This window comes from Oryctolagus cuniculus, chromosome 4, assembly GCF_964237555.1.
Source record: "Oryctolagus cuniculus chromosome 4, mOryCun1.1, whole genome shotgun sequence".
In the NCBI taxonomy this organism is placed as follows: Eukaryota; Metazoa; Chordata; class Mammalia; order Lagomorpha; family Leporidae; genus Oryctolagus; species Oryctolagus cuniculus.
Genome location: NC_091435.1, coordinates 138,964,437 through 138,985,189, shown reverse-complemented (window position 1 = coordinate 138,985,189; position 20,753 = coordinate 138,964,437). Strand labels below are relative to the sequence as shown.

Sequence of the window (20,753 nt, the reverse complement as noted above, 5' to 3'; positions counted from 1 at the left end):
GTAGCAGGTAAAGCTGCCGCCTGCAGTGCCGGCATCCCATATGGGTGCTGGTTCGAGTCTCGGCTGCTTTACTTCAGATCCAGCTCTCTGCTATGGCCTGGGAAAGCAGTAGAAGATGGCCCAAGTCCTTGGGCCCCTCCACCCCTGTGGGAGATCTGGAAGAGCTCCTGGTTTCAGATTGGCACAGCTCCAGCCATTGCGGCCATTTGGGGGAGTGAACCAGCAGATGGAACACCTCTCTCTGCCTCTCTATAACTCTGCCTTTTAAATAAATAAATAAATCCTTAAAAAAAAATAATTCCTCAAATTTCCAACAGCTTCACTGTGCCAGCATCATTCCCAAACGCCATCTCCTTTGGAACACCCGCCGGAGCCATCTACAGAAGTCCAAAAAGCTGTCTGGCTTCCTAGTGACTCTGTTCACCATGTCTTTTTGTTCCTACCTCTGGAAAACAGTTTGGTGTTTCCTCAAAGAGCTAAATATAGAAGTCTAACACGACTCAGCAGTTCCACTCCTACACCCAAAGGAATCAAAAGCTCCAATGTTCACAGCAGCATTATTCAAAACACGCAAAATAGCTGAAAGGTAGAAAGAATCCAAGTGTCCTTCAACCGATGACTGTGTAAGCAAAACACCCCTGTTGATGCAGGTCCCCCTGAACAGGCCCATGAAGAGGAATCGGGTTCAGGGGCTACTTCCTGATGTTCCTCAGAGTCCCCCACTGCACAGGTGCTGGGGGTTGTTAAAGGGGGTGATGAAAGCAGCTTCCACCTGTGCAACGTTACTCACAAAAACAGACCCTTGGGCCGGTGCCGTGGCTCAGTAGGCTAATCCTCCGCCTGCGGCGCCGGCACACCGGGTTCTAGTCCTGGTCAGGGCGCCAGATTCTGTCCTGGTTGCCCCTCTTCCAGGCCAGCTATCTGCTGTGGCCCGGGAGTGCAGTAGAGGATGGCCCAAGTGCTTGGGCCCTGCACCCCATGGGAGACCAGGAGAAGTACCTGGCTCCTGCCATCGGATCAGCGCGGTGCGCTGGCCACGGCGCGGCAGCTGTGGCGGCCACTGGAGGGTGAAGCAACGGCAAAAGGAAGACCTTTCTCTCTGTCTCTCTCTCTCACTGTCCACTCTGCCTGTCAAAACAACAACAACAACAACAAAAAACAAAACAAAACAAAGAAACAAAAAACAAACAAAAAACCAGACCCTTCAGCTTCTCCCCTCTTCACATCCCTGACATCTCAAAAATCAAACAAACCAAACACAAATAAGCAAAAAAAGCCATCCAGAAGATATCCTAGGCTCTGCTTATCACGGACACAATCCTTGGAGAGGTGCTACCACCACGTACCAACCTTCTGCACCCAGAGCAGTGGGGCTATCACAGTTTCTCCGCAACCTATCAGTGGGGAGGCACTTGGTAGCACGCAGTTTTCAAATCAGATGTCACCTCCTCAGAGCCAACCTCTACTACATCACCTTACTCTACTGGCTTCCTAGTACTTACTGCCGTCCTACCCCTACCTATTTTAATGCAGGAGCCTTCTCTAAGAAATTCCTGGATATAGGGTTCCAAGATGTCTCAGTAGGGAAAAGATGTGCTGATTTTGATCACAGGAGGATATTAGAGAAACAGGAGATCTATGTTCTTAAAAAGATAGCTGGAGAAAAGTTTTCAATGAAAAGTCTGCAGAAAGAAGAGAGACTCAGGGCTGGTGTGGTGGCACAGTGGTTAAGGCACAGTGAAGTAAGCCACAGCCTGCAGTGCCGGTGCGAAGTCTAGCAGCTCCACTTCTAGCCCAGCTCCCTGCTAATGCACCTGGGAAAGCAGCAGAAGATGGCCCAAGTGCTTGAGCCTCTGCACCCACATGGGAGACCCGGAGGAAGCTCCTGGCTCCTGACTTCAGACTGACCCAGCTCTGGCTATTATGGCCATTTGGGGAGTGAACAAGCAGATGAAAGATTTTTCCAAAAGATAAATGAATAAATCTTAAAAAAAAAAAAGATTTGCTTATTTGAAAGAAGAGTTACCAAGAGGCAGAGGCAAAGATAGAGAAAGATCTTCCATCTGCTGCTTCACTCCCCAAGTGGCCGCAACAGCTGGAGTTGAGCTGCTCCGATCCAAAGTCAGGAGCTTCTTCATGTCTCCCATGTGGGTGCAGGGTCTCAAGCACTTGGGCCACCTTCTTCTGCTTTCCCAGGCCACAGCAGAGAGCTGGATCCGAAGTGCAGCAGCCAGGTCTTGAATCGGCACCCCATACGGAACGCTGGCACCGTAGGCAGCGGTATGATCGGCTACACCACAGCACCTACCCCAATAAACAAATCTTTTGGAGAGAGACAGACTATGTGAAGCAACAAACACACAGCAACTTGCAGGACATGACCAGCAACTCCAGGAGCCTGTAGCGGGTGGGGAAGCCACATTTCCCGACCAAGAGGAGTCTGCAGAAGCGCATGCTCCACTGGTGATCCTGTCTGCGGAAGAGACTCACGGACCCCACTGACTCTGAGTCCAAGCAGAAGAGTTGGCAGAGGGCAGGGTGCCCATGGCTTCCCTCCCCCTCCCCCAACCAAGGTGCCTGGTGACCAGTGGGGGAAGAGCCATTTTCCCAACAAGGCGAGTAGAGGCTGCTGCAGCCTCCGGTGGAAATCTGCAGTCCCGCTGACTTTGAGTCCCTGCTGGAGAGCTGGCAGGAAGCAGGGCGCCCACTCGGCACGTTGCTCTCCTCCCCTTCATCCGAAGTGCTGGATTCAGCTGCCAAGTTGTAGCACTGATGCACCTTTGTCAGGCAGGCAGCTGGCTCCAGGGCCAGGGCAGCTCTCTCCCTGGACAGTCTTACAGGGTCGAGTAGATGCCCTGCTTCCTGTGACGATAGGAATCCTCTGACTGTGTGACAGACCGGGAAACCAATAAAGGCAGGGGTGTGTGGCCAGGTCTTTAGGCGGAGTCTTGAATCTGAGTCCAGAAGCTCAAGATTCCCTGCGAGCTGGGAACCAACATCGAAAAAGGCGCCAGCTCTCACTATGGAGCACAGAGATTCATGTAGTTCACGGCCTGAGTGAGTAGCATCTGCATGCAGACAGCGCACTTGAGGCAGCTGGTTCACCTTGGCACAGAGAAAGGTAGAGGCAGTAATCATGCCAGGCAGGTTAATAATCCCCTCTCCACAATGACAGAGGAAATCTACCACATGTAACCTGGGTGTCACCCTGGACTTTCACTCCTCCCACAAGCACTGGCCAGAGCTCCCTTGCCCACCCAGCACACCTCTGGATACCTGCTGAAGCTGTAGGAATTCCACTATGCCTAGAGGCACATCTCCAAGGACAGACACTTCAAAGATATTAACAAGCGCTTCTCCGGATGCATAAAAATAAGTATAAAAACACAAGAAACATGAGCCAGGGAGATAATAGGACTCCCCAAAAGGAACAAAATACTTCAATATTAGATTGTAAAGATGAGGAGATTGATGAAATGCCTGAAAAGGAACTTGAAAGAATGACTGATTGTAAAGTTACACAAAGAAGCAATTACAGGAGTTAAAGAAAACTATGAATGACATTTTATCCCAGGAAACAGAAATAAATAATACAGAATCAAACTGAAATATTAGAAATGAAGAATTCAATATGTCAAATAAAAAATACAGTGGAGGCCGGCACCACGGCTCAATAGGCTAATCCTCCGCCTGCGGCACCGGCACACCGCGTTCTAGTCCCGGTTGGGGCGCCGGATTCTGTCCCAGTTGCCCCTCTTCCAGGCCAGCTCTCTGCTGTGGCCAGGGAGTGCAGTGGAGGATGGCCCAAGTCCTTGGACCCTGCACCCACATGAGAGACCAGGAGGAAGCACCTGGCTCCTGGCTTCAGATCAGTGCAGCGCGCCAGTTGCAGCGACCATTTGGGGGGTGAACCAATAGAAAAGGAAGACCTTCCTCTCTGTCTCTCTCTAACTCTGCCTGTCAAAAAAAATGCTAATGGATCTAAAGGGAAACATAAGCTCCAATACAATAATGATAGACTTCAACACTCCACTTTCATCAATGGACAGATCAACAAGGCAAAAATCAACAAAAAAAGCAACAGAGCTAATCCACACTATCAACCAAATGGGTCTAATTGATGGCTACAGAAAAATCTCATCCCACAGCCGCAGAACGCACTCTTTTCATCAAGAAATGGAACATTCTCTAGCATAAACCATATGCTAGGCCATAAAACAAGTCTCAACAAATTCAAACCATGAAATCATACCACGTATCTTTTCTGACCACAATAGAGTGAAGCTGGAAATTAACAACATAAGAAACTCTAGAAAATATACAAACACATGGAGACTGAACAACATGCTCCTGCATGAACAGTGGGTCATAAACACAATCCAAGGGGAAACTGAAAATTCCTTGAAACAAATGAAGGTGACAACACAACACATCAAAACTTATGGGATACAGCAAAAGCAGTGTTAAAAGAGGAAAGGTTACCACAATTAGTGCCTACATCAAGAAATTGCAAAGATATCAAATAAATTGTCTAACAATGCATCTCAATGCCTTGAGAACCAAACTCAAAATTAGGAGGAAAGAAACATTAGAGAAGAAATAAACAAAACAAAATTTAAAAAATCAGTGAAATGAACAGCTGGTTTTTTTGAAAAAGTAAAAACTAAAAAATTGATACACCATTGGCCCAACTAATCAAAAAAGGGGCAGGAGGTGAAGACCCAAATTAATAAAATCAGAGATGAAAAAGGAGACGTTACAACTAATGCCACTGAAAGAATTATCAGGAATTACTACAAACAGCTATAGCCAACAAATTGGAAAATCTAGAAGAAATGGAAAGATTTCTGGACACATAGAATTTACCAAAACTGAGGCATGAAGACAGAGACAACCAAAATAGACCAATAACCAAAATGGAGAGTGAATCACTAATAAAGACCCTCCCAACAAAGAAAAGCCTAGGAGTAAAGGCTTCACTGCTGAATTCTACCAAACTTTTAAAGAAGAATTAATCATAATTATTCTCAAACTACTCAGGAACAACTGAAAGGGAGGAAATCCTACCAAACCCCTTTTATGAGGCCAGCATCACCTTAATTCCAAAACCAGAAAAACATATGAGAAAGAGAACAATAGACCAATATCCCTGAGAACATTTATGCAAAAATCCCACAGCCAGCATCAGAGTGAATGGGGAAAAGCTGGAAGCATTTCCACTAAGATCTGGAACCAGATAAGGATGTCCACTTTGATCACTGCTATTCAATATAGCTCTGGAAGTTTTAGGCAGAGCCATTAGATAAGAAAAAGAAATCAGGGGCAGGTGCTATGGCACAGTAGGTTAATCTTCCGCCTGCAGCACCGGCATCCCACATAGGTGCTGGTTCTAGTCTCGGCTGCTCCCCTTCTGATCCAGCTCTCTGCTGTGGCCCAGGAAAGCAGCAGGAGATGGCCCAAGTGCTTGGGCTCCTGCACCCACGTGGGAGACCCGGAAGAAGCTCCTAGCTCCTGGCTTTGGATCAGCCCAGCTTTGTTGTGGCCAGCTGGGGAGTGAACCAGTAGATGAAGACCTTTCTCTCTGTCTTTCCCTCTCACTGTCTATAATTCCACCTGTAAAATAAAATCTTCAAAAAAAGAAAGAAAAAGAAATCAAATGGATGCAAATTGGAAAGGAGGAACTAAAATTATCCCTATTTGTAAGTGACATGATGTTATATATAGGGAAATCAAAAGATTCCACTAAGACTACTGGAACTCAGAGTTTGACAAAGTTGTATAGGTTATAAAATCAACACAAAATAGCATTTGTATACACAAACAATGCCATGTCTGACAAAGAACTTTTTTAAGATTTATTTATTAATTTGAAAAGCAGAATTACAGAGAGGCAGAGGCAGAGGCAGAGAAAGAGACTTGCCATCCTCTTGTTCACTCCCCAAATGGCCGCAATGGCCAGAGCTGGGCCGATCTGAAGCCAGCAGCTTCCTCCAAGTCTCCCACAAGGGTGCAGGTGCCCAGATCAGAAGTGGAGCAGTTGGAACTTGAACTGAAGCCCATATGGGATGCCAGCACTGGAGGCAGCAGCTTTACTCACCATGACATAGCATCAGTCCCTGACATAGAACTTTTGAGAGGAGTCCCATTCACAATAGCCACAGAAAAATTAAATGCCCTGGTATAAATGTTTTTTTGACAGGCAGAGTAGACAGTGAAAAAGAGAGAGAGACAGGGAGAAAGGTCTTCCTTTACTGTTGGTTCACCCTGCAATGGCTGCTGCGGCCAGCACGCTGCGGCAGGTGCACCGTGCTGATCCGAAGCCAGGAGCCAGATGCTTCCTTCTGGTCTCCCATGGGGTGCAGGGCCCAAGCACTTGGGCCATCCTCCACTGCACTCCCTGGCCACAGCAGAGAGCTGGACTGGAAGAGGGGCAACCAGGACAGAATCCAGTGCCCCAACTGGGACTAGAATAGATTTTTTATTTATTTGACAGGTAGAGTTTACAGACAGTGAGAGAGAGAGAGAGAGAGAGAGAGAGAGAGAGAGAGAGAGAGAATGAGAGAGAGAATGAGAGAAAAGTCTTCCTTCTGTTGGTTCACTCCCCAAATGTCCGCAATGGCTGGAGCTGTGCTGATCCAAAGTCAGGAGCCAGGAGTTTCTTCTTGGTCTCCCATGTGGGTGCAGGGGCCCAAGGACTTGGGCCATCCTCCACTGCTATCCCAGGCCACAGCAGAGAGCTGGATTGGAAGAGAAGCAACTGAGACTAGAACCCGGCACCCATATGGGATGCCGGCGCCTCGGGCGGAGGATTAACCTAGTGCACCATGGCACCATCCCCATGCCCTGGTATAAATTTAACAAAGGATATGAAAGATCTCTACAATGAAAATTATACAACATTAAGAATTAGAAGACAACATAATGAAAAAATTTTCCATGTTTGTTGAATGGAAGAATTACCAAAAACAGCTGACAGATTCAATACAATCCCAAGCAAAATACTAAGGACATTTTTCTCCAATCTAGAAGAAACAATTCTAAAATTCACATGGAAACACAAAAAATTCCCAGATAACTAAAGCAATCTTAAACACCAAAGCCAAAAATATCACAGTACTGGATTTCAAGACAAGGTAGTTATAATCAAAACAGCCAGGCACTAGCACAAAAATAGACATGTAGACCAGTGAAACATAATAGAAACTCCAAAAATTAATCCATGCATCTATAACCAGCTAACCTTTGACAAATGAGCTAAAATCCACTCTCTGGAGAAAGGACAATCTCTTCAACAAATGGTTTTGGGAAAACTGGATCTCTGCATGCAGAACTATCAAACTAGACCTCTTCCTTATACCCTATCCAAAATTCAACTCACAATGAACCATGGATACCATCAAATTACTAGAGGAAAACATCAGAGACACTCTACAAGACATTGGCATAAGCAAAGACTTCTTAGATAAGACCCCAGAAGCACAGAAAATCAAAGCCAAAAATTGACAAATGGGATTACATCCAGCCAAGAAGCTTCTGCTCAACAAAGGAATCACTCATCAAAGTGGAAAGACAACCAACAGAATGGGAGAAAATATTTGCAAACTATGCATGTGATAAAGGATTAATATCGAGAATATATAAGGAACTCAAGAAATTTAACAGCAAAATGAACAATCCAGTCAAGATATGGGCCAGGAACATGAACAGGCATTTTACCAAGGATGAAATACAAATGGCCAACAGACACATGAAAAAATGCTCAGGATTACTAGCCATCAGGGATTTGCAAACAAAAACTACAATGAGATTTCATCTCATCCCAGTTAGAATGGCTATCATCCAAAAATCAAAAAATAAATGTTGATGACATGGAGAAAAAAGTAGCTTAATAGACTGTAGGTTGGAATGTTAACTTGCATAACCATTCTAAAAGACAGTATGGAGATTTCTCAGAAATCTGAAAATAGATCTATGATATGACCCAGCAATCCTACTCCTGGGAATTTACCCAAATGAAATGAAATCAGTATATGAAAGTTATTTGTACCCCCGTGTTTACAGCAGCTCAGTTCACAGTAGCCAAGATATAGAATCAACCCATACATCCATGAACTGATGATGAGCAGATAAAAGAAAATGTGGTATACATACACAATGGAATACTACTCCGCCATAAAAAAGAATTAACTCCCATCTTTTGTAACAAAATGGGTGCAACTGGAGACCATTATGCTTAGGAAATAAGCCAGTCCAAAAAGACAAATGTCATTAGTTTTCTCTGATGTGGTAGTTAATACAGAATACAAAAGTAGTATAAGATTGGGGGCAGGCATTGTGGCATAGCAGGTAAAGCCACTGCCTGTAGTGCTGGCATCTTATATGGGCACTGGTTCAAGTCCCAGCTGCTCCACTTCTGATCCAGCTCTGCTTATGGTCCAAGTCCTTGGGCCCCTTCACCCACATGGAGACTCAGAGGAAGATCCTGGCTTCAGATTGGGATAGCTCTGACTGCTGCAGCCAATTGCAGAGTGAACCAGAGGATGGAAGACCTCCCTCCCTCCCTCTCTGCCTCTCCTTCTCTGTGCAACTGTGACTTTCAAATAAAATTTTTTAAAAAATTATAAGAATGAAAGTGATATGATTTGATTACTGTTTATAGCCCTTATCTTTATTACAGTGAAACAATGGTCTTCCTACTTTTTACTTGCCGAACATTATGGTTAGTGGTGCCCCAAGCCTATGATTACAAAGTAAACTGAAAATATGCTATTACAAAAATTAAAGGAAAAAAAAAAAGGAAGGAAGGAGGATTGAGAGAAGGGAAGTGCACTTATCTTCTTAGAACTGTATCTCTGAGCACTTCAGGCATGGAAGGCCAAGACAGTATGGCAAAAAATGATCCACACTAAGGATCTCTGTGAGTGAGATCCCAGTGGAAAGGGGCCATCAAGAAAGATTTACTTTTCTCTGATGGGAGGAGAGAACTTCCACTTTGCATATGGCCCTGTCTAAATACTGACGGATTTTGTGGACTCAAAAAGCTTCAATAGCCTTGCAGCTCAAGACAAGAGCCTCGGGTGATCACTGAGGTCATAAATAAGAGTGTCAACTGTTAAATCAACAACAAGAGTCACTGTGCCCTTGCTCCCCATGTAGGACCTCTGTCCTTAATGTGTTGTACTGTGAGAATTAATGATAAAACTTGTCTTCAAACAGTACTTTATACTTTGTGTGTCTCTGTGAAAACTGTTGAAATCTTTACTTAGTATAGAGTTGATCTTCTGTATATAAAGATAATTAAAAATGAATCAATGAAGAATGAGATGGGAGAGGGAGTAGGAGGTGGGATGGTTGGGAGTGGGAGGGTGGGTATGGGGGGGAAGAACTGCTATATTCTGAAAGTTGTACCTATAAAATTTATATTTATTAAATAAAAGCTTTCTAAAATTTTTAAAAAAAATTGTATCTCTGAAATACATGAAAAGAAAAAATGTTGAAAAGAGAAATTCTCAGAATATAAAATAGAGCTTGATACATTAAGTGCTCAACAAATATTTCATGAACATTGTTTTTCCAGTAGTTTGCCATGTTCTAGGCACTGTTTTAATGACATACATGTAATAACTCCCAAAGCAATCCAGTGAGGCAAGGAATAATAATATTCCCACTTTACAGATGAACAAACTGAAGCACAGAGTTAATACCCAAGGTAATACAGCCAGTAAGTAACAGTTTTGGTAACCTGCTACTACACAACAAACCATCCCAAAACTCAGTGGCTTAACACAATGCACTTTTCTTCTTTCTTATTGCTCTGTGTGTTCTCTGGCTCAGGTGGATGGTTCTTGCTTGAATTCTCTCATATGACCACTGTCAGTCAGCAGCTGTGTCTTGAAGTCTCTGCAGGCTAACCCGGGCTGGCCTTCCAAGATGACTGTACTCACGTATGTAGCATCTTGGCTGGGAAGACCAGAACTTCTGGAGACGGTCTCCATGAAGCCTCTCCACGAGGCTAGCTTGGGCTTCCTCCCAGCACGGTGGTGCTTCCATGGCAGCCAGCTTCCCCCAGTGTGAGCATTTTAAAGTACAAAGGCAGAAGCCACAAGACTTCTTATTCCTTAGCTGCAGAGTCACACAGGATTACTTCTGCCCACTCTATTTACTTCACCAGGCCAGCCCAGAGTCAGTGCCGGAGGATCCCAGAAGTGTGGTTATTGGAGGTTGTCTCTGGAGACACCACCACCACCACAACAGGGGGGCTGCTACTTCAATGCAGGCAGCCTGGCTCCAGAATCTACACTCTTAGAAAGTATAATCCTGTACTCTTCTCTGAAGGGAAGAGAACTTCCACTTTGCAAATGGCTCAGTCTAAATACTGATAGAGTTTGTGGACTTAAAAGGCTTCCATAGCCTTAGCAGTTCATGACAAGAGCCTCGGGTGGTCACTGATGTAAAAAATAAAGGAATGTTAATTGTTAAATCAACAACAGGAGTCACTGTGCACTTACTCCCCATGTTGGACCTCTGTCCTTAATGACTTGTACTATGAGAATTAACAGTAAAACTTGTCTTCAAACAGTACTTTATACTTTGTGTGGGTGCAAACTGTTCAAATCTCTCAGTGTAGAGTTGGTCTTCTGTATATAAAGTCAATTAAAAATGAATCTTAATGAAAAATGGAATGGGAGGGGAGTAGGAGGTGGGATAGGAGTGGGGTGGGGGTGCAGAATGTCGGGGAAGAACCACTATATTCCTAAAAGCTGTACATATGAAATTTGTATTCATTAAATAAAAACCTTCATAAAAATTATAATCCTAACTACTATATCACGGTATGCCTATTAGGAATAAATGAATACACTCCTTACTTAATTTATATAACTTAAGAGGCCCATACTGGTGATTTGAGAACCCAAAGGTGAATTAAAATATCTCTAAAGACAAAAAAAACTATTTGCAACTTTTAACTGAAAATCCTTTCTCTGCTCCTTAAACTCCCTACTTTCAAAGCCAAGAGGCACTCTCGGTTGGTGCTGGGGTGTGAGGGATCTGGTTGAAGGGAGGGTTTGGAAGTGCTTCTGTGGATTAAGCCTGATGAAAGATCATGTTTTCAATGAAGAAAGGGCACAGTGAGCAGGAGTGAGTATTTCCAATGGGAACTCGCCATGCCCCAGGGGAACTACCATCGAGCTGCAAACAAGCTGGCTTGTAGACAGTTCTACACAAACACTACACCTTTCTTTCTTATTACAGCCCTGGAACAGAGATTAAAAAAACAAAACACCACCACTACCATTTATTAAGCACCTTGTGCCAAGCACTGTGCCAAGGGCCTTTCATTTGCTACCTCCTACAATCCTCACACCACCCCTAAGAAGGCATGTCTGCCCATTATGTCCAAGACACCAACTGTAGAAAGTTCCAGAAACTTCATCAAATACCTAATAAAGGGCAAAACAGGGTTCAAATCCACATCGGTATGATTCTTCCACTGCCCATCTGTCTAGTGACTGAGCAACATCACACACAACCCTCCATGATCCTTGCCATGCCATCCCTCGTTACTCGTTCTGGGGACATCTCCCCGATCAGCGACAGCCGGCTACTCAGGGATGTGATTTTCCAATCAGTGTAGTCTCAGTGCCCAATCCAGCACCAGGTCTCCAGTAGATACTTCATACACAGCTTGAGTGACTGACAGTGTCCTCAGAGGAGGTTGACAGCCCAGGAATGCTAGAAGGCCTGTGTATAGCCATCAACTCCTTATTCCTTTCTAAGAGCACTTAGCAGAATTGCCACTGGCTTTCCCATACCCCTTTTTTGTTAGCCTGGCCCATGTTAACAGCCCATTTCTGATGAAGTGGTCTCTCCATCACTTTGCATTTTGGAAAACACTGTCTTATTATAGGTAGTGCTCAGAGTGTCTTGGGGTGAGGTGATGAAAGAGGTGATATTTAACGGCAAGGCTGGTGTCCTGGCCAGCTTTAACTCCACTCCCTCCTCCTCTGTGGGTGTTCCATTTATTTTTGGATGTTTATATTTTGGTTTGCCAAAGTCTTGCTACACTGACTCCCATGAGCTAACAAATAATGTATCTGAAGAAAACACTTCTTGTCCCCCAAATTCCTAGAGTTAGAAAGTCAAGGGCATCTCAAACCATGGCTATCACTGTTGACAAAGCTGCTAGGTTATAAGGTGCAACTATGTAAGCTAAGGGTGGTGATTACATTTTTCATAGGATCAAGGAACAACAATCCATACATAGAGCATTTCTCTGTGCAAGGAACAGGGACAGAAACCATCCACAAGAACACTCCCCTAACTCTGAGCAGAGCAGGGTGGAAATCAAAGGAACCCTCACGGGTTGGAGCTCTCTAAAATAGACACTTCTCTGGCCTCCAGCATAAAGCAATCAGCCAATGAGACCACTCTTTTAAATGATATAGAATTTAAGGAATCTATAAGCTTGCAGAAAAACTCAAATCTGCCCATAATATCATAAGTTAAACTCCAGAAGTGGCAAGGGATGTGGAAATAATTTCATTAGTCTGTTTAATAACACATAAAACTCCTGCTCAGGCATTTTATTTCCATTAAATACCTTCTCAATTTAGATTGTTTAAAAAAAAATGATCATTTGTTATACTGCTATACTGATATTTCAGGAAAGAATGATTTCTTTGGTCACAGATATATTATTAAAGAAAATCCCTTTCAGAAAAAAAAATACCCAATGAAGACTTCATTTTTGTGTTCTCATTTTCCTCTCTGCTCATTAAACTCTTTCTAAAGCATCTGCCTGAACACAGCACTAAAAATACAAGCAGTGCCAATATTTTTCTAACATTGGGTTTTCAATTAATAAAAACATACTGGATTTCCATGTGAGAAAGCAATAAAAAACAAGTAACAGAAGCCCTCAAAAGCAAGCAGAAAACTAAACAAATTTAGAAAAGCTGGATTGAGGCTCCAAAGGGTGGTGGCATTGGGGTGAGGAATGTCAACTACTTGCTTATTTATTTGGAATGTATATTTGTTCTGCTTCCCACAGGATTTAAGGTGACAAGAACATTTTTTTAATCCTTCCACTATCTTATCAACTGAAAGCTGACTAGAACAGTTAATGTGTCACTAGAATCATAACTTCTGAATTATACTTTCCTAGTTAAAAACAAGCCAAAAAACCCATCTGTAGTGCTTTTATCCCACTCATATGGTTCTAAAATGTGGATTTGCAGATATTCTCTGCTAACTGCACTCAGTTTTACTATCCTTAGTTGTAAATAATATTAATTCAAGCACTATGTTAAACTACTATTCAGAAAAAAATTACTATTCAGGCTGTTGTCATAACTGAGCCTAGAACAAATGTATACAATTTTTTTTAAAAACCATGGCAGATTGAAACTTAAGTTTCTATATAATTCTTATTCTTATGTATAGTTTAAAGCCAGGAAAGGTGTGTTTAAGGTCAAAATTCCATTCCTATATCTCTTCTGCTGTGGTTATACCAGGCAAATAATAGTTACAGTAATTTTAGAACCCCTTGCTATACCCTTAGGCATAATCAAGTAACTTAAATGTTGAGTTCCTGCCTAAATTCAGTTTTGCACATTATATACCTAGCACCGATCTTACAGATGTCTCACATATGTCACACATGTCTCAACTTTCATACAACCCCATGCCTACCACCGTGGACTTTCTTCTCATGAAGTCATATAAACATTATTGGGGAGACAGACATAAATCCCAATCACACTTTTGATCTATTAGTTCTCTGCACTAAATGTGAATGCCATTTGAATTTAATCAGGCTTCTGGAGGATGGCTGCAGTATGATGACTTTAACATACATAAGTCACAAAGTGACTGGAATGCCTTTCTGTAACTGTCTATTTGGTGTTTTTGGATAATATCAAGGCACAAGCAAAACAGCACTCTTAGGTCAAGCAAAGGTTTCCAAAAGACACGGGAATAACTTCTCAAGTCAGAGTAGCACAGATATAAAATGAGTCACCACATTTTTACTCTGTGCAAAAGGCGATAGTTATTTTCATCTTAAATAATCTAGGACCTTCCATAACTTTTTACATGGTAAACAAGCCTTATTGGAAATTACCAACACTTAAAAACTACTTACAGTTAGGATCATAACTTACAGATAACCATTCCAGGTTCTCCTGTCCAAACTACTCGCTGAGGACAGAAACAGTGCCCTTTTTATGCCCAGCTGACTGCCTACTGCACAGCAGTAGGTGCTCAGTGAATGTTGGTGAGGGGTTACTTGATAAGTCAGTGTGTAAGATTGTCAACGTACCATGGAGTCAGAAAATGCAGTGGGGTCTTTTCATACCATTTACCGGACTATCAGGGAAGACAAGTTGCTTTAGACTCCGCTTCCTCACTTGTGAAGTGAGTCAAATGCCAGGGGTGACCGTGCAGCCAAGAATGCAAGGTGCCTCATGGTTTTATCTCACTTCCCACGCAGAGCCCCAGGAACATAAAACACCCCCAGCACACATCTGCAGTCATCTGTGTGTCTCCAGTACCCAGCACTGTGCCTGGCGCATTCTTCTCTGCGTCTTGCTGCGCAGCAGTGAACTGTATCACAAAGACTCGTGGCGATCACTCCTGTCTACTGCACACGATCCTTGCAAGAAGGCCGCTCTACCAGGAGCAGGACGGTGGTACAGCAACAACTGAAGTTCCACTTTTTGCTGCAGGGCTTCATACAGGCGGAGTTACTGGTTCTCATTCTTAAGTTAATGAGGGTGACTTCTGCCTCACCCCAATCCTGCTCAGAAGAGCAGACCCCATTTTCCAAAGGATTATACATGGCTTAGCTGTCAAATCGCTCAATGTGCACTCTCCTCCCCTTACATGAGGGTTGGGGGATCTTCTGTAGATGTCCCATAGCTTAGAGTCCCTTCATCAACTCCTATAGGAAATGAAGCCTCAACCCCATCATGACTTAGCCTTCAATCTCAGACTGAATCTCTAGCCACACGTTTTGAGAACATACTCAGAAAAATTAATTAGTAAAACCTAAGTCTATTTGAGGCCCTGTAGCCAGAAGATAAAGCTGAGTCACAAAACCTGAGTTCCAGTCGCAGCTTCCCCACCTGCAAAGCAGAGATATAACTGAGGAGCTCAGACTACCTTCATCCTCAACATACCTTCCATCCTCAACATACCTTCACTTGAGTCAAAGTAACTTCAAAAATTCTCTAGAACAGCACTATCCTGGGGAACTTTTTGATGTCAGAAATATTCTTATTATTTACTGCCCAAGATGGCAACTATTACCCACAAATGGTTACTGAACACTTGAAACATGCCTAGTAGGATGGAAGAACTCAATTTTTAGCTTATTAGTTTAAATTTAAATAGCCAAAATAGATAGTGTTGGACAGAGAAGCTGTCCAAGAAATTGCTGTAATAATGTTAAAGTATGTTTTGTAAACCTAAGTCTGAGTTTCCAATTGGCAAGCTATTTACTTCCACACCAAAAGATCCAGTGTGATGAGTTAAGAGTTTGGCTGTAACCACTGGCGCTCACCTTTATTAAAACATACGGGGGCCAGCATTGTGGTGCAGCGGTTAAAGCCCTGGCCTAAAGCGCTGGCATTCCATATGGGCGCTGGTTCAAGATCATAGGCTCCACTTCTGATCCAGCTCTCTGCTATGCCCTGGGAAAGCAGTAGAAGATGGCCCAAGTCCTTGGGCCCCTGTACCCGTGTGGGAGACCCAGAAGCTGCTCCTGGCTTCGGATTGGCGCAGCTCCGGCCGTTGCAGCCAATTGGGGAGTGAACCAGCAGATGGAAGATCTCTGTGCCTTTCCTCTCTGTGTAACTCTGACTTTCAAATAAATAAATCTTAAAAAAAAAATACAGATATAAAAATCAGACTTTCCTCATTCTCCTGCTGAGAAGATACAAGGAAAGGCGTTTGGAGACGAAGGCCACCGAGCTAGGGCACATCTTCACTTTGGAACAACAGAATGGGAAGCAGGTGAACTTGCACAGGATTTTTCTTTGCAGTTACAGGAAATGATGCTTGAGGGCCACTCTGAGACTCTTCCATCTCAAGAGGTCTCCAATGTTTTAATAAAAGTGATACTCAATCACCCAGTAAAGATTATATTCTTAGTTTACTGACTGCAAGAGCAAGAAAATGGACTGGATCAAACCAGCTTTGGGAAGCCTCAGACATTGCCTTGGATGAGACCAGTTCTGATCCGGAACAGGGGTGCCTACAGCCTCTCAGGTGATACCCTACATCCTAACTACAGGCAGAACTGTTGAGAAAGCACTCAAGAAAGAAGAGTCCCCCTTTCATCCTCTTTGTTCCCAACCTTGTCCACTCTACCACGCTCTTTCCTGGATATCATGAGACCTTCCCCAAATGGTCTGCTCCCATTCTTCTCACAGTTCATCTTCCCCCGAGCAGCCACATGATCTAGGACCAGAGGATTGTACCCTCTGCCAAAGATCCTCCCAAGGCTTCCTAGTCAAAAGTCACAGCTGTCACCCTGGCCTACAGTCCTGCTCTCCTTTTCTCGGGCTTCTGCTCTCCCAACCCTCCTTGTTCACTGTGCTTCAGGCACAATGGCCTCCTTGATTAGTTCAACCCATCTTCTCCCCGCAGCCCCTAACTCAGACACTGAGCTGAAGAACTTGACATACCCCACCTTATTGTGTCTTCTTCCTGCTGTTAAGGCAGCTAGGCAGACACCAGCCTACGTGCCTAGGAGGGGCTGGAGAAAATGAGAAGCTTTAAGGAAAATGAATTTACACCCAATGGAATGAGGAAACAAGCCCTGACAGCAGGAGCCAGCCCCTGGTCTGTCTGCCTTAGCCCTAGGCATCCTCAACTATCCTTTTTCAAAAGGAATTCACAGACTTGGGGAGTGATGCAGCTGGCTGGACAAGGTTCTGACCACTGGGCTGAAGGCGATAGAGAAAAACCTTGATGGCCAGGATCATCCAGAGGGGTTTGTTTCGGGGAATTCCATTCCTGAAGTAATTGATCTTGTTTTATAACCTTATCAGGTTGGCTTCAGCCCTCTCCCTGGGGGCAGCTCAGGGGAGTTTCATTTGCTCTTCATCAAAGGGACTAGATAGGAGGACTGCCACACCCAGGAAGCCCTCCACCCAGTAGTATGTCAGAGAGGTGGTAGGGGGAGAAGAAACCAGGACACACACTCCTGTCCATAAAAACCCCAGTCTGAACACAGACTGGGCTCTCAGTCTCTTCTACAATGCCTGCCTGCTCCATCAGGGGTAGGAATTTCCGCCCCTTCACTTCAATAAACTATGCGGAAACTGCCTAAGAAGCCTCATACTTTGTCATCGATGGAACAAGTTCCCGGGGTTCCGATCAGTGGTAGCCCCTGCCACAGCATCTGTGAGCGCTGAAGGAGAATCTGAACCCAGGGAGGTGAGCTCACCGGCTCTCGCTTTCTGTAACAGACAGTCCCTGACTTACATTGGTTCCACGTCACGATTTTTTGACTTTACAGTGAGGTGCAAGCAGTACACATTAAGTAGGAACCATACTTCAAACCAGGCCAATGATCTGCAATGCCGGGCAGTGGCGGCTTACAGTGAGCCACACCTCCACAGCGGCGCCAACCTAGGATGGTCGGTAGGTGAGGTGAGCCCACTGGAGTTTTGATCTATATTTTTCATGCACAATGGATTTATCAGGACATAACCCCATCCTAAGTGGAAGAGAGTCTCTACAGCCAACAGAGTACCTATTATAATCCCCCCTGCCCAAAAAGGTACAAATGAGACCATCAGGCCCATCCAGAGACAAACCCTCCTTTATCAAGGAAAATCATCACCATACCTACCCCTGCAGTCAAAGTGTGATGCAAACCAACACTGTTCCATGAATTTTCTGCTTGGTTGGCACATGGTACCTCTCAGCTAGTAACTTCCTTGGGTCATTTTGAACGTGCAGTCATTTAATAAAATTAAAACAATGATAACATGGAAACCAAGCTGTCTTAGAGCCTTATTTCACATGTATGCTAACATTCTATGACTTCTTTTCTCGTAGCATTATGAAATCTGTATGAGCTCATCCAATGATTGGCATTTTAGAGGAAGACAACTCGTATGTAAGAGCCAAGTCTTAGGTTACAGAAGGGGATCACTTGTGTCTACCTGCCAAGTATCCTTGCTTTACTGCAAAATAAGTTTTACTGTACATCAAGTTGGGCTTACCAGCTGTTGGATCAATTTCCATCAGCTCAGGCCTCCGCTTCCCCATCTGGTTGGTACAGTCATAATCATCACCACGTCACAGAGAGGTTTGGCAGACCCAGGGAGCTCACGCTCGTCCACAACTTGGCACAGCAAGTGCCTGACACACCTGGTGCTGGTTTGCAGTCACAGGTAGCTGCTTTTTAACAATCATAATCCGTAAATTGCACGAACTGACAGGAGCTCTCAGTGAAGCGATGTGAAGTACCACACAGCTTCTCAGCAGCAACAAAAAAATAAACCACGAAGAAGCTGACAGTCACTGCTATGCCGACAGGAACAGTGACTCGACTTAGAGGACTCAACACTCAGACTTCTGGTTTTTTAAGAAAACTCTCAACCCAGCTTCTTTTCTTGACTCAGTTGAGCTAAGCCACTTCTAGCCAGCATGCCTACTTCATTTACCCTTGCTTGCTATTTAGCCCCTCTCCTCTCCATGTTACTACTCTGTTCTTCAATTTCCCTCGTGGTGGTTTCAACCAGGGAACTTTAAACAGGTTGTTTCTTTTCTTCTCCTTTTCCTAATGGGTATTAAGCACCTCCTTTGGTCTTCTCTTCCCCACTGGGAATTTATGCAAGGCATGAGCAACAAATCACTTTCAAAGGTCACCCTAACAGCCTTCAACATGAATCCATAAAACTCAACTGACTCAAGGCTGGGCTTCCAGAAACACATCTGCTTTCATGTTTTTCTTCAAGCATTATCTCGTGCCCTTACTAAACGCTAATGCAGGACACTACGCGATCTGTTAGTCAAAAATCTCCCAAATAGTTGAGGTCAAGCCAACGTTTCACGATTTCGGGCATTTGCCGCCAACTTAAATCCTTCCACCGTTTCCAATACCCACTTCCAGGAGAATACCTTTTACTTACTGTGATTTTCCAAGTACATTTGCTATTTGGAGGGTACACTCCAGGAAAGCCTTCGCTGCCAATAAATCCAGACTCTCCCGTAAGAATGCCGCCACATGTGAAAACAGGTCTGGGGAAACACAAGCGAGACGGGCACACTTCATTGGAAACCTGGTCTCAGCTCCAGCAACGTGTAGCAATGATAAACGGAGAAAAGGTAACACGGTTTGAAAAACGCCTGCCCCAGATCAAACATCTGAAGGCTTGCTAGTTCTTAGAATGACTTCAATTAGAGCCTGATAAAGCATTCAGATCAGCTGCCATCTGTCTCCGCCGTGATAATACAAGACCACAGACACGCCATCAAGTCCCGCAGGAAGGGGCACAGTTTTGCAAGAAAAACAGAAAATGGATCAAATTCACTGAGGGGAAGGAGGGGGAGAGAGGTGAGAGCCACGCTGAGGGGGGCGCGTTGGTCTTAAAGACGCAAGCAACTTGTTCAATACAGAAAGTTTTGAGTGCTGAGATTTGGGGAGCTGCTCCTTTGCCCTCCCCGTTTCTCAGCATCTTGGCCATGGAAAGGGGAGTCCGCAGTCGACGGCGGTGTAACAGGAGAAGCCAAAGTTGGCCTTGGGCTGCGACTAGGGGTGTTCCCACAGCTCGGGTCCCGAGGCCGGCGGAGGCTGAGGAAGAGTTAACTCTCCCGAGCGGCTCCCAGGGCGCTCCCCGGTTCTCCCTTAGGCTTCCGTCTCCGGGCAAAGCCGCGCTGGGGAAAGGAACTGCGGTAAACAGCAGGCGCTACTGGCGCCCCAGTGCGGCCCTCCGCCCCCCGTTAACTTCTGAGGAGAGGCGGCGAGATGAAGCCCGCCACGTGGTGGCTTGGCGACACGGAGGCAGCCCCGCGGGCAGGCGCCGCCTGGGGGTGCGGGGTCCCAGGCGGAGCCCACGCGGGGGCGCGGAGACGTGCGCCCCCGGGGTGAGCGCAGGGTCGCGCGCTGGGTCACCGGCCGCCCAGGAGCGGCGGGGGAGCCTGCGGGGACGGAGGAAGAGAGCACGGGCGGGGGTCGCGTTACCTCTCCGGGGGCTGCTGCCGGGAGAGCGGGGCGACGGCGGCCAGCAGCAGGCAGAGCGGGGCCCAGGCGCTCGCGCGACTCATGGCCGGTGTAGACGCTCCGGGCTCCACCCCACCGGCGCGCGCGCCGGCGCTCACACCGGCATCCACGCGCGCTCGCACTCGCACTCACGCCGCGGCGGGGAGCCCAGGGAGCCGTGTGCGCGGCCGGCTGGCGGGGGCGCTTTTAAAGGCGATTCCTGCGCAGGCTGACTCGACGCCTAATTTCCCCTGAGGAGCGGCTCTGGCAGCCACAGGCCGCGGCTGAATATCCCGTTTGTTCTCGGCCGCAGCAGGGGCGGCTCCGAGACCAGAGCCGCCGCCTCTCCCGGGGCGGGCGCCTCCTGGCCGCACCCGGAGACCCCTTCACGTCCCGCCCGGGGCTGTGGCGAGGAGGACGCCAAGGGAACCTCCAGACTGTTCCCCGGGAGGGCTTTGCCCCCATTGTGTGGCTGAAAAGTATTGGCGCTTGCTGTTTATTGGAAACCTGGGGTTCCTTTCTTGTCTCAAACACC

At 45.6% G+C, this 20,753-nt stretch overlaps 1 protein-coding gene across 1 annotated transcript in view; it reads right to left on the bottom strand.

The window, feature by feature from the left end:
• The window catches only part of PCOLCE2 (procollagen C-endopeptidase enhancer 2), an 88,373-nt gene extending 67,835 nt beyond the window's left edge, over positions 1-20,538 (bottom strand). Inside the window, exons 1-2 of the mRNA XM_002716591.5 lie at positions 20,201-20,538; positions 19,149-19,257 (exon numbers count right to left, since the gene is read on the bottom strand). Of these exons, the coding sequence (XP_002716637.3) occupies positions 19,149-19,257; positions 20,201-20,283 (192 nt within the window). The 5' untranslated portion in view covers positions 20,284-20,538. The remainder of the gene's footprint in view (positions 1-19,148; positions 19,258-20,200) is intronic.
• Positions 20,539-20,753: the final 215 nt, after the last annotated feature.